Genomic DNA, 12911 nt, shown 5'->3' on the forward strand with positions numbered 1-12911 from the left:
GCCAAGTATATTTGCGTTTTCTCAGACCGCAAACTTTAATATAACCACAGCTCTCTTCTCTTACTTTTTCTGTGTGTGACAGAGTGTGACTGTCCCTCTGCCCTTTGCTCTGTTAGAGATGGAGGCATTATAACTGTATGGCAGGTTAACGGTTAATCTTCATGGGCACTCCATAGCAAGCGAGGAATTAAAACAACGTGAAACTGTTTTGCAACACTTCACAGCAAGACCAGAAAAACTGTGTACAATATCAACGAGAATGCATTTCTGCCAATAAAATAAGCAAATGCACACGAAATTGAACATCTGGATGTATTTTCAAACTTGTCGGCACATTAACAGAAAACAAATTATAGAAACATATCAAATGAAAAAATAGAATGATACAAATTTAACATAGAAGAAATTCATGTTTCTACATTCAAAGGATCATACGAATGCTTTTGATTTTACAAGAAAGATCATTCAATATTCTGTTTGATCAAAGAGCTACCTGAATATAAGGTAGATACTAAAGTCAAATAAAAAGATCAAAATAGAGATTCAACACACATGAACACTTTATTCTGAGAAATGCAGAAGTAAACTTGGCAGTTGTCATGCTGATGTGGGCTATGAACAAAACGTGGAATAGATCTTTTTAAAAGTCATAATTTCCACCCGATTACGTGTTTGGTTTTTATGCTAAATCACAGGATGATGTTTGCACATCACTTCGCATGAATCGCGCATTACGTTAAACGAATCACCATTTACATTTCAATATCAAATAGGAAAATGCAATTCAGTGTCAAGTATGAATAGCTTATAAAGAAAAATCAGGCAGTTTTACAAGCACCAGATGAGTTTAAAATAATAAAAAACGAGTTGGGTTTGGCCATCTCTGCTCCATTAACACCCTTTGTAACTATTAACTTCTCATTGTTCCCTTAGGGGGTAGTTCACCAAAAAATAAATATCCTGTTACTCATCCTCATGTTTGTTTTAAACCTGTATAAGTTTCTTTATTCTGTTAAACACAAAGAAATATATTCTGATCATAGATGGTAAGTGTGCTTACCATCATTTATCTAAATATATTTTTTGTGTATTTTATTTGTCACCAGAATAAAGAAACTCATATTGGTTTAAAATAACATGAGGATGAGTAAATGATGAAGAATTTAAATTTTTGGGTGAACTATCTCTTTAAACAACATCATAAACACTTGAATCTGTATTACATTTCATAATACTGATTTTCCTTCTTATGTTATTATTTAGAAACAAGAGTCAGGTATGTGAAAATAATACTAATAGCGAAAGTCAATACATAAGACCAAAATGTCTTTGGAGGAACTTTGGATATCAGAAAGGTCTATTTCAATCTCAGAGACGACCGTACACAAATAGTTTATATCAGCGCTGTGATATATTTTTAGCACCCACTACAACCGAAGCATTGTATTTTTGACTTGATCTCCATATCAAATCCAACTATACCCTCCGGAAACATTTTGGAAAGCACTCGATGCAGTTCGTCCCATCTGCGATTAGTAACTACGTCTTTTCCAACACTTTGTTCTTTTATAAAATATACAAAGTTAAAAAATAAAATAAAGTAAAAGCATCATGCCTGAAATCCAATCCAAAAGTCTCTGTAAGATCCCAACTGGTGGGCGCAAATGAAGATTTAGCTAAGCTTGGCGATGGGTTTCATGGTAACGTGAGGCGCTGATCGGAGGAGCGTCTGTCGGTAGATGTGTGACTGTGTTGGGGAACTCAAGTTCAGGTAATTCAGACATATTCTGATGCCCTGTGAAAACACATGACAAAGTGAATAAGCCAAGTGCACACAACAGGACTGAAGCTAGTTGTCTTAATATATAATATATTATACTTATACTTAATATATAATAATAAAAATCTTTATAAATCCGAAGGCAAAAATTATTATTTTCTAGAATATCTTGCTTGTACTTTTGCTATGCTTCCTGTTTGTCTTCATTGCAGTTTCCCTCCTTCTTAAGTGTCTCTCCATCGCTGGATGATTCTTCCACGTGAGCCAACATGTCGGCCATTAAAGCTTCTTCCAGACGCTTTCGAACGTTGTACACCAGCTCCTCTTGTTTCCTGTGACATGCAGAAAACCAACTTATTATTTATAAAAATCCATTACATACCATCAACAGTGTTTCTCAGTCTCTTTAATAGAATGCATCCAGAAAATACAGGAAATGTGTATATAGTATTTTAAACTGTATAAAAATCTGATGTGTGAAGTTTTTAGGGTTAACTCCCCTTCCACTTGAGCAATAGGAGGAAAGTGCAGGATCTCTTAAACCTAAATAAAATTAAATCCTAATTTCTAACTTTAGAGAAATTTGTCTTTTTACTTCATTCTGCTTAAAAATGCTTAATAAACAAGATGTGTTTAGTGCTAAGAGAGGTCACACTAAACACCGACGATGCCTAAAGAAGAAATTTAGTCCAGAAAATATTTTTTTTTTGTACATATTTCCTGTATTTTTTGTTTGTATCTTAATAAAATGGATTGAAAAATAAATATGGATGGGCATTTAAACTTCTAAAACAACAAGTCTGGTGGTGGTGGCCCAAGACTTTTGGACAGTACTGTATATACTAATAAAAAAAATGATAGATTAAATCAAAGTCCCGCCACTAGACAGCCATGTTTGCAACACCTCCGGGCAAGTTATTTCAGTCATGCAAGATTAAAGTCCTATCTACTTAAATGGGGAAAGACAGATATCTCTAAAATCATATGCTACTATCAAAATTAAACAACAATTCTGGCCAACAATTAAACTTGACATCAACTGTACCATAACTTTTGTTTCTTAAGCTTAAATTGCATTTTCACAATTGTTTTAGCTTCTGCGCATGCATACACTGACCGGTTGCATAAACTTCTTCTTAAAAGTTACTATCTTAATCTTCAACAGTTATCTGATCATAACTGTGTAAAGGATGTTACATAAATACACTGCAAAAAATGACTTTCTTAGTAAGTATTTTTGTCTTGTTTTTTGTCAAGATGCATTTTCTTGATGAGCCAAATAACCTAAGAAAATAAGTCTAGTTTTAAGATAAAAAAAAGATCACATTTAAAGAAACAGTATGTAGGATTGTGGCCAAAACTGGTATTGCAATCACAAAACTTGTGGCTAAAACTAGTACTGCAATCACACAACTGGTGGCCAATACACAAAATAACAACATAAACATCAGTTGAGAGCTGCAAACTCCACTTTTTAAATGACAATATCCTGGCCAGACCACTGTTGTGAGTGATAAAAGTATTTGAAATGAAAATGATTTCTTAATGTCTAGTGACATATCAGGGCCATTTTATGATGAATTTATATTAAGTTCTTACATACTGTTCCTTTTTATGAATTTGTGGATTAAACAAGCAAAAAAATCTGCCAATGGTGTAAGCAAAAAATCTTGAACCTTTTTTCTTAAACACCTATTCAAGAAAAATGTGCTTACCCCATGGCAATTTTTTGCTTGTTTTATCCACAAATTCCCTTAAATTTGATACATTTTGTCTAAAAACTAGACTTATTTTCTTAGGTCATTTTGCTCATCAAGAAAAAACATATTGATTTAAGAATTTTTAGATATTTGTACTGAAAACAAGACAAAAATACTATGTAAGAAAGACATTTTTTTGCGGTGTACTTACCGGCTAAGTTTATGCAACCAGCCACAGTTTGGCTTTTGTCGCCCGAGAGGCCATATTGAGCATTGCATTGCCTCTTATTCAAAGTAATAGGAATGCTTCGTCTTGTTATATCAAATATCATTGATGATTGAATGCACTTTTAGGGGCTGTCCACACGGAGACGCGTATCACTGTATACGTATAAATTTGTTATCGTATTGGCGTTTCATCCACACGGATCCGGCGTTTTGGGAGACTGAATCCGCTATTTTTTGAAACCGGGTCCTAAAGTGGATAAATCTGAAACCGACACCCTTGCGGTTTCGTCTGTACCGCCAATCCGTATATTTTGTGAAGCGAAAACGTCATCACATCACGTGTCGGAAGCGTCACACGTAACAGCAACAACAATAACGGCAGCCTACGTGATTGTGTTCGTGCTACAGAAGCTACTAAAGCCTACTAGCTTTATTACAGCCAAATATATTGCTTCTATGCAATTGTGGTGACCAACAAGCGATAATGGACAACACCATACGTTGGTTATGCGCATGCTCAAAGTCTTCTTCTCCGTGTATAGTGTATATCCGTGGCAGAATTACAGCGCCCCATACTGGTCCGGCATATATACTACACCGCTTTCAGTCGGTTTCAGTGGTTTTGTGTTTACGGATTATTTTTTTAGAGCAAGCAAAAAAAATGATCGGATAGGGAATGCACCGGCTTCGTGTGGATATAGCCTTAGTCACTTTGGATAAAAGCGTCTGCCAAAGCATACATTCAAATACTGTATGAATGATGTATTTCATGTGACATTCTTTTGAAATGAAATATTATTATACAAAAAGCCATTTACTGTGACATAAAGATGAGCGATTTATAATGGTAAATACCTGATGTCTTCATCTGTGACAATGAAGGCTTTACAGAGAGGTTGAGCCGTGTTAAGCCAAACACCCGGGTTCTTCTCCACAGCTGCTGACAGTTGGCCCGTGATGGGAGCAGCACTGGTGTGAAGAGCGCTGGCAATAGCCGACAACAAAGTCTTATCTGTACACCCAGGGCCAACCCCTTCAATGACAAATGTTAAATATGCAATTAAATTAATTTATTATTGGTGTAATCATGCAATGAAAAGTTTGATTTCTATCTTTAACACAACCCTACTTAAAGTCCCTGTAAAGTGAGGTGTTCTGATTAGAAAAATGTATAATTACCCACCCAAACAAATTTGAAAAGTTATCAAAATCTCAGAAAAATAGACAACATTCTCTGCTATCAAGCGGTGGGGGCATGTCCGCTGTCGGGGCTGAAACCCCGCCCACTTGTAGGCAAGCAAGGTTAATAGTGTTTTCACATACTGGGTCACATTTATGCTTTAAGTCATCTATACTTGTAACACTTTTCTGTGTTGACTCAAACTTTTATTTTGTATTTTGAAGGTATCTAGTTTGATGTTTTATGCCATGATTAGGCTCATCTGTTTCAAATTCTGTGTTTGTCTCTTGCTTTTGATCCAGCGCTGCCTGTGTACTTTTACAATTTCGTGTTTATCTTGGCTTATTTAGATTTTCACATCATGTTTCGTACACCGTCTTTGTATAACATGAAGCACATCTGAAAGCATTTTAACTCATCCATCAATACCTTGTAAACCTTTCGGGAGGTCCATTGTTTTCACCAGCTCTTCTGCTATATCAAAGGCATTGAGGCCACTCAATTTCTTCTCCCAGAAAAGCTGTCCATTAAATAATATTAGCATTGTGTCACTATAACAAACTCATAATTTTGGCCAAATAATTATTAACAAAAATATATATAATAAAATACCTGTCTGGGTTGGTCAATGGCCTTCTGTGGGTCTGTCTTGACTTTATTACTAGGGTGGTTGGTAACTTTTGTGACTGGCTGTTTGAAGATGGAGGCAGTCTGTCGTACTGGGAGAGATGTGTTCAGGTCGGGTTTGCCCTGTTCAAGACGCACAAAGAAACAAATTACCTGGCTGAAAAAACATCTGCAATGGGCAGTGCAGGTCAAATACTTAACAAACTAGTTAAACTGGTTATTGTTGCAGGTAGACTGGCTTGGCCAGTGTAGCTGTCCTAAAACTAGCAAGAATTTGCCCTACTGCAAAAAAAAAGATTTCTTACTTAGTATTTTTGTCTTGTTTTCAGTACAAATATCTAAAAATACTTAAATTAAGATGTATTTTCTTGATGATCAAAATTACCTAAGAAAATAAGTCTGGTTTTAGACAAAAAAAAAAAACAATTTTAGTGAATTTGTGCTTTTAAAAAAAAATCTTCAAATGGGGAAAGAAACTAAATCTTGAACTTTTTTCTAAAACACTTAATTGAAATATTCAAGAAAAAATGTCTTAACCCATTGGCAGATTTTTTGCTTGTTTAAAGCTTGAAATTGTATGTTTTTTGTCCAAAAAAACAGACTTATTTTCTTAGGTCATCTTTGACATGATCTTACTCAGTCAATATTAAAAATATCAAGGTTATATTTTCACAGAATGATCTTTACATTATGTAGGATTTTATGTAAAAAAGTACATTCCAAAAAATGATTTTAGCTGTGTCACAAATGATGATGTCCTCTCACCTTAGACTGGCTGTTGTTGTCATATCGGGGCCTCTGTCTGTTTTTATTAAGTTTGCTCATGAGCATCTTGCCCGTGCGGAAATCAAAGGAGCTGAGATCCATGGAGTTGCCAAGGTAACGGGCCAATTGTGGCTTGCTCCGGAACTTCTTCCCAGTGGGGCTGTGGAGGGAGGGTCGGAAAATAGGACACATCTAAGAGATTTGATAAACCCATCTAGATCCAAATTTGGCATGGCGGCAACTTAGTCGCACACAGATATACACACACGATGCCATGCAATGACAACTTGTTACTTTAGCCTAACCGAGGAATAATTTTGATGACAAAATGACAATGTATTTACAAAACGAACACTGTGAGTAATAGAAATCTTGAATACATAAATGCATTAATTGTGTTTTTTTAAACTGAACATTATTATTGCAGAACATTATTATTGATTAAGTCAGTAAACTGCAAAAAAAAGACTTTCTTAGTAATTTTGTCTTGTTTTCAGTAAAAATATCTAAAAATTCTTAAATCAAGAATAATTTTCTTGATAAGCAAAATGACCCAAGAAAGGTCTAGTTTATAGACAAAATATATACAAATTGTGCTAAAAACAAGCAAAAATATCTGCCAATGGGGTGAGAAAATTTTTCTTGAATTAAGTGTTTTTTTTTTTAAAGTTAACTCTTTTCAAGATTTTTTTTCTCACCCCATTGGCCGATATTTTTGCTTGTTTTAGCACAAATTCACTTAAATTGTATATTTTTTGTGTAAAAACTAGACCTTTTTCTTAGGTCATTTTGCTAATCAAGAAAATGCATATGAATTTGAGAATTTTAATGGGCAAAAAATTATTTTCAAAAATAAATGTTCTTAGTATTTTTGTCTTGTTTTCAGTTAAAATATGAAAAAATTCTTAAATTCAGATGCTTTTTCTTGATGAGCAAAACGACCCAAGAAGATAAGTCGAGTTTTTAGCCCAAAAATTTTAAAAATAGATTTTTTTGCTTGTTTTATGTACAAAATCACTTTAGTTTGATATTTTTGTCCTAAAACTAGACTTATTTTCTTGGGTCATTTTGCTCATCAAGAAAAAGCATCTTAATTTAGGAATTTTTTGATATCTTTGATGAAAACAAGACAAAAATACTAAGAATTTTTTATCTTGAAAATCATTTTTTGCAGTGTGTACTAAAAACAAGTCAAAAATACCAAGTAAGACAATCATTTTTTGCAGTGTAGGATCGTAACATCTACCTATCCTGGGAAAGGTCTGTGTATTTAAAGTACAATAAAGATTTTTTGTGCTACTTACAGATTAAAAGTAAATCAACTTTCTAAAAACATACATTATGAAGTTGTCACTATGTATATGTATAAAAACATGTCGTTTTTAGACGTGCCCTTACAACCTTGTGTTGTTGTCCACCTGTTTTGCCAAGTGTGTGCATTTGATACACTAAGTCTGACTATGTATCTGCAGATTGAGACAATGGTAATATTGTTTGTCTGGATATAAGTGTGTAATTGTCGTACATGACATAAGTCTGAGATTTTTTTTCACAAATGGAGCAGTACATCTGTCAAAAACTGACTCAGTTCCAGAAGATTAAAATGAACATAAAGAGTTAACAGACACAAGTGTGATGCGATGATGAGTTCACTGAGTATTCTGTATGATGACACCATGAGAATTTCGTGCTTGTTTGAAACTCATGCACAAATCTGGACAAACTTTTGGTTTTAGTCGATGAGTCTTCAAGCTTGTTGAGGCGTGCAAACATGTAACAGATGTTTTTGAATTGATTAAATAGTTTGATACCATAAGCTATACAAACGACCAGCCTCCCCCCTCTCTCGCCTCTGCTCTTCCTCTTCTTCCTCACCTCTGCTAAAAAGAGAACAGTCATGTCTATTTATGACATGATCACACAGGGGTCCATGAAAGTAGGTTTTGACCACAAGTCAGTCTATCTTAACCGCAATCGCTTTCACATCTGATGGCCTTGATTAGCCATGTTCAAATGAATCTTTCTTTTGATCTGGTTCTTTGAAATGATTCATTCTAAGCAAACAAACTCGACTGTAAAAGAACTTGTTTAGTACCTTTGTTGAAGTACAAATAATACAATTTTCTGCATATATATATATATATATATATATATATATATATATATATATATATATATATATATATATATATATATATATATATATATATATAATTTATGCATTTCAGACGCTCTTATCAAAAGCAACTTGCAGTGCATTCAATTTATACTTTTTCTTATCAGTATGCAGTGTGTTTGCAGAGATCAGTATAATTTATAATTTTATAAAAAGAGATATTTACATAATAATCACATTGTCATTAAACTACAAATAATAAGCTACGAAAAATGTCGCGCAGGAATACCTGGGGTTACTTTGGAACGATTGGCGAATCGTTTTTAACCGGTTCATTAAAACGAACTGTTCAAACGAACCAAATTCGTTAAAACGATTCGCTCTTTCGTTTCAATGCGATTAACATGCGCCCCTTAAAATGCTCAAAAGAATACATATGGGCCTACTTTTACATGACAACCCCCCTCTGTACTCAATACCTACAGTAACATAACACACATGGCTTTCACCCGGCAGACAATTCGAGCCGATCACTCCCACTTTTTGCTCCCCATGTTGTCTAAAGACCGAGCATCCACTGATTTTATGATTACTTACGTTTATTTCATAATATACGGCGATATAGTGTCTGCAGTGGGTTTATCTACATCAATGCACGCTGTTTATTGAATTAAGTGTTGCTTTTGTGTCACTTTCAGAATCGTTCCGCCGTAACGCAGCCTTATCACTCACGGCTCTTCTGCTCAATGAAGGATTCATCCGCCCGGAAAATAGGCTTCACTTATGCAGCATGCATGCATAATACACGGTCCAAAAGAAATACCCTAAAATGGCACTCGTGTAACAATGCCTGCGCGTACATTGTTGTTACAGCCAACCTTGTAATTGTATTACCACATTATCGCGAATATGTGACTTTACTTGAGGAGTGCTGATAGATCGCGAGTGTAAACAAATACACTCAGGTAAAAATGAAAACATACTTGACGTAACAGATCTTTTAGATGGCAGAATGAAAGATTCATAGGTATCGCAAACCACGCGACCCACATGAACGCTGCGTTAAAACTAAGCATTCATAGCGGGAGAAAAACAGATGTATATGGCACCTGGTGCTGGGGGACGTAAAAACCGGTTATAGATTTAGCGAAATCTGCCCATTGTCATTTTTAGCTAAGAATTATTGCTGCCCACGACAGCACTTTATTCGTGCATATCTGTCGCCGCAAAGGTAATTTTGTTATAAAGAAGCTATTACATACTCTATTGTATTAGCATGTGGTTTATATAGCATTTTCCCAAACCACCGCCGTTTGAAAGCACTGCGCAAAGCGCGAGACCAGTAACCCCGGCAAAGATGAGGCTACGCTACTGAAATGACCAAAAGCGATTGTTTAGCGCGAAAAACATCGCGACGGTAAATGCACGTGCGATTCGCGTTTGCAAATCGACACGTTCGCGGTATTAAATCGGTTATACTTACTCGTTTTTCTCCATCGCGCATTCTCTGTTGGTGTCGCCTTTTTTGTGAATGTTAAATCCCCCTCTCTTCCTCTATACTTTCACTCCCCTCCCCCTTCAATGAGACAAATGAAAGACATTATGCCCGATTAGGGTTGACTTAACGAGACAAAGCCCTGCGGTAGTCTGGTAACCACATGATAGTACAATGCACCGTTGTCTTCAAAAATCCCATTTTGCTATTTATTTTAAAATAAGGTTATGTATCTGTATCGGGGTTCACCTATACAGGTTGTTAGTTTATGGCGTGTTGCTGACTGCCTTTTGTGAATTAAAAAGCTTTGTTCGTGTAGTAAAATGTACCATGGTTATCAGTTTATCAAAAGACTAAAGCTACTACAATTATTCACAAGTTAAGCTATTGTAAAAAAAGAAATAGGGTTAAACTGTCTTTTTCACGTTTTTCATTTATTTAAAATGGTGTATAATACTTTTAAACGTAATACCATCAGTAACCATGGCATTTTGGCGGAAACTGTGGTTACCATGGTTACGGGCTGTAGAAAGCGTGAGACGTGTTAAGAACTTACCGTTTTACATAAGGTTGTCCCCTCAAATCTCACATTAAAAGTTGGTTTCAATAAACACAGATACTAGATTAGCTGAAAACATGATTTTAACATTTATTAGGAATAGAATACAAATACCAGTATCAATCTGACACGTCTAACTGTTACCGCATTTAAATGTACTTTTACATTTTATAACATATGCATCGGGAAATATTAGATAATAAACAAAAATAACACTTTAATATTTAATGCAGGTGAACTGAGTGGTGTGCCAAGCTGTGAGACAGCAAGGTCCAGGTGTCAGTCCTGTACAAACAAACAGGCAACACATTAGCAGCTTTGTTTACAGATGTTTTACATACAAACAACAAATGACACGAAACATTTTTAATTATTATTTAACCATATATCAGTGCATTATGTCTTAAAGTTACAGGCAATCTTTGTGGTTGCATTTCGTATCGCCAGCGCCGTCTGGTGGCTAGTCAAAGAACAACACTAACATTCGTGTGCTAGTTGGAAAACACAACACACAAACCAATCATAAATCCATGACACAGAGTTGGACTGCTAGTCGTCATTCTTGAATTTGCCTCTGATATAGGGGACATAATCCAAAATGAGCCGCCAGTCTGTGAAGTAGACAACGCCCACTCCACCAACTGTACCCCAACCGACAATCGTGGGTACCCTTTTTAAGAAAACAAACACAAAGAGTATGCGATTGACAGGTTGTCACACATGCAGTTACATATTGACAGAAAACGCAACGGTAGTTTTATTAAAAACAGCACTGCAGAGGTTTAAGACCCTGCAACACGTGCATAAAACCCCAAAATGTATTGAACAAAATTAATCTTGACTCATCACATCATTAAATGCAAATACGTTTTACGTAGCTAGTTTGCCATTAAACAGAAGTGCTTAAAGTTTATTGTACATAGTTGTTTGGTAAATAAACGATAAATCTGCTTACCACGCTCTGGCAATGGAGACATATTTGGGTCCAATCAGTTTTATTAACTTTTGCATGTTGTCTTCAAGTTCACCTTTCTGTTCTGATTAAACAAGTTGACCCACAGCGAAAGGACCCCAGGCTGCCCGTTATTAGCCTGATAGAAAATTCGAGAACTCGGCAGACTGCACATTTTATGAAACAGATATAAAGAGAATTCTGATGTCTAAACATAAACTACGTCTATTTTTATCATCTAATTTAATAAACAATGTATAGCTAGTGATGCATAATTAATAGAATTAGGATTACAAAGGTGTGGTGTATGATTACACTTTGATCAAGCGATTGGTTGTGGCTAGAAGGGATAGAACAACGTCCAAAATCTCGCATGATGAGAGCTGTTTTAAGCCTACCCCAAACCTAACACTAAACTAAACATCTCGCGAGATTTAGGCCGTAGCTGTAACCCATCTTGCCAGAACCCAAGTGATTGGATCAGTAGCGCCTCACTGCAGAACACGACATCCAGGGGGCGGGGTTGGATTTAGATCCAGGGGCGGAGCTGGATCCCGATCCAGAGATCCCATTGGTCGCCAGTTTTACCACAAGACACATCATACACGTGTTGCTGTATTACCATTTCCGCATTAAGTCGTAACTAAATTAAGTTATTATTTTGACATAAAAACTAACTTTACTTATGACTACAATAAAAGTACTGCCTTTAGGGTGAAATGTAAGTTTTTTGCTATAATGTTTTGGAGTAAAACATTTCGGGTAAGCCTACTATGAGTAATCTTACCACATGCAGTTTAAGACCTATTAATGGATACACTATAAATATGCATAATTATTAAAATATATAGGCTATGGCATGTTATTTAGAAATTAATAAACTGAATGTTTATCTTGTATGGACTTTGAACTTGTTTTAACGAGTCTTTGCTTACAGCCATTAGGAAACAGGTTTCCCTCGTAGATGGTTTACTTTTTTTATTTGCTAATAAAAGATATCAAATAAATTTGTTTTTATATTTACTCGTATAGGAATAGCTGTGTTATAAGTGGGATAATGTAAAAATAAATCCCTTCAATGATATCAAACTGTCGGGAACGTGTTCGTACCTCCCCTTACGAAAATTAACCATGGTTTTACTACAGTTAAAACCAAAAAACCATGGTTACTGTAGTAAAACCATGGTAACCACAAAATAACCATGGTTTTGACAACCATGGTTTTCAAAAACCATAGTTATACCATGGTTAGTGTAGTAAAACCATGGTTTTGCTCATAGTAATCAATTCACCAAAAAACCATGGTTACTACACTTTTACCACAATAAAACCATGGTTAATTTTCGTAAGGGTCTCCTTACACCTAACTGTGATACTTTCTAAATTATGAATCTTTCTCAACTATATTATTAATCAAACGTACACTTAAATTGATAAGAGCAAACGTTGGCGACCACAGGTTGCAACTAATTGCGGGCTGCAACAACGCAAATATACTGGTTCATTTGG

The 12911-nt window shown here is 35.3% G+C and overlaps 2 protein-coding genes across 5 annotated transcripts; both read right to left on the reverse strand.

Moving 5' to 3' along the window:
• Positions 1-337: 337 nt before the first annotated feature.
• Positions 338-10008, reverse strand: mbd3b (methyl-CpG binding domain protein 3b). 4 transcript variants are annotated; one of them, XM_065246541.2, is made up of 8 exons: positions 9880-9950; positions 8092-8157; positions 6281-6440; positions 5501-5638; positions 5318-5408; positions 4564-4741; positions 1960-2112; positions 338-1795 (listed from the first exon to the last, which is right to left on the reverse strand). In XM_065246541.2, exons 1-7 carry the CDS (start codon positions 9891-9893, stop codon positions 1965-1967), a joined length of 795 nt encoding a protein of 264 aa, XP_065102613.1. In that variant the 5' UTR covers positions 9894-9950; the 3' UTR covers positions 338-1795; positions 1960-1964. The 4 variants fall into 4 exon arrangements, with proteins under 4 accessions (XP_065102613.1, XP_065102611.1, XP_065102612.1 ...); XM_065246539.1 differs by having other exon boundaries at positions 8092-8181; positions 9880-9937; XM_065246540.1 differs by having other exon boundaries at positions 339-1795; positions 8092-8160; positions 9880-10008.
• A 507-nt stretch (positions 10009-10515) lies between these two features.
• LOC135728660 (cytochrome b-c1 complex subunit 10-like) lies at positions 10516-11690 on the reverse strand. Its single transcript, XM_065246545.2, has 3 exons — positions 11406-11690; positions 10968-11120; positions 10516-10735 (listed from the first exon to the last, which is right to left on the reverse strand). The coding sequence occupies exons 1-2, from the start codon at positions 11459-11461 to the stop codon at positions 11000-11002; spliced, it is 177 nt and encodes a 58-aa protein (XP_065102617.1). The 5' UTR covers positions 11462-11690; the 3' UTR covers positions 10516-10735; positions 10968-10999.
• Between the last annotated feature and the right edge of the window lie 1221 nt (positions 11691-12911).

The sequence above is a fragment of the Paramisgurnus dabryanus genome, chromosome 24 (assembly GCF_030506205.2).
Source record: "Paramisgurnus dabryanus chromosome 24, PD_genome_1.1, whole genome shotgun sequence".
Taxonomy (NCBI): domain Eukaryota; kingdom Metazoa; phylum Chordata; class Actinopteri; order Cypriniformes; family Cobitidae; genus Paramisgurnus; species Paramisgurnus dabryanus.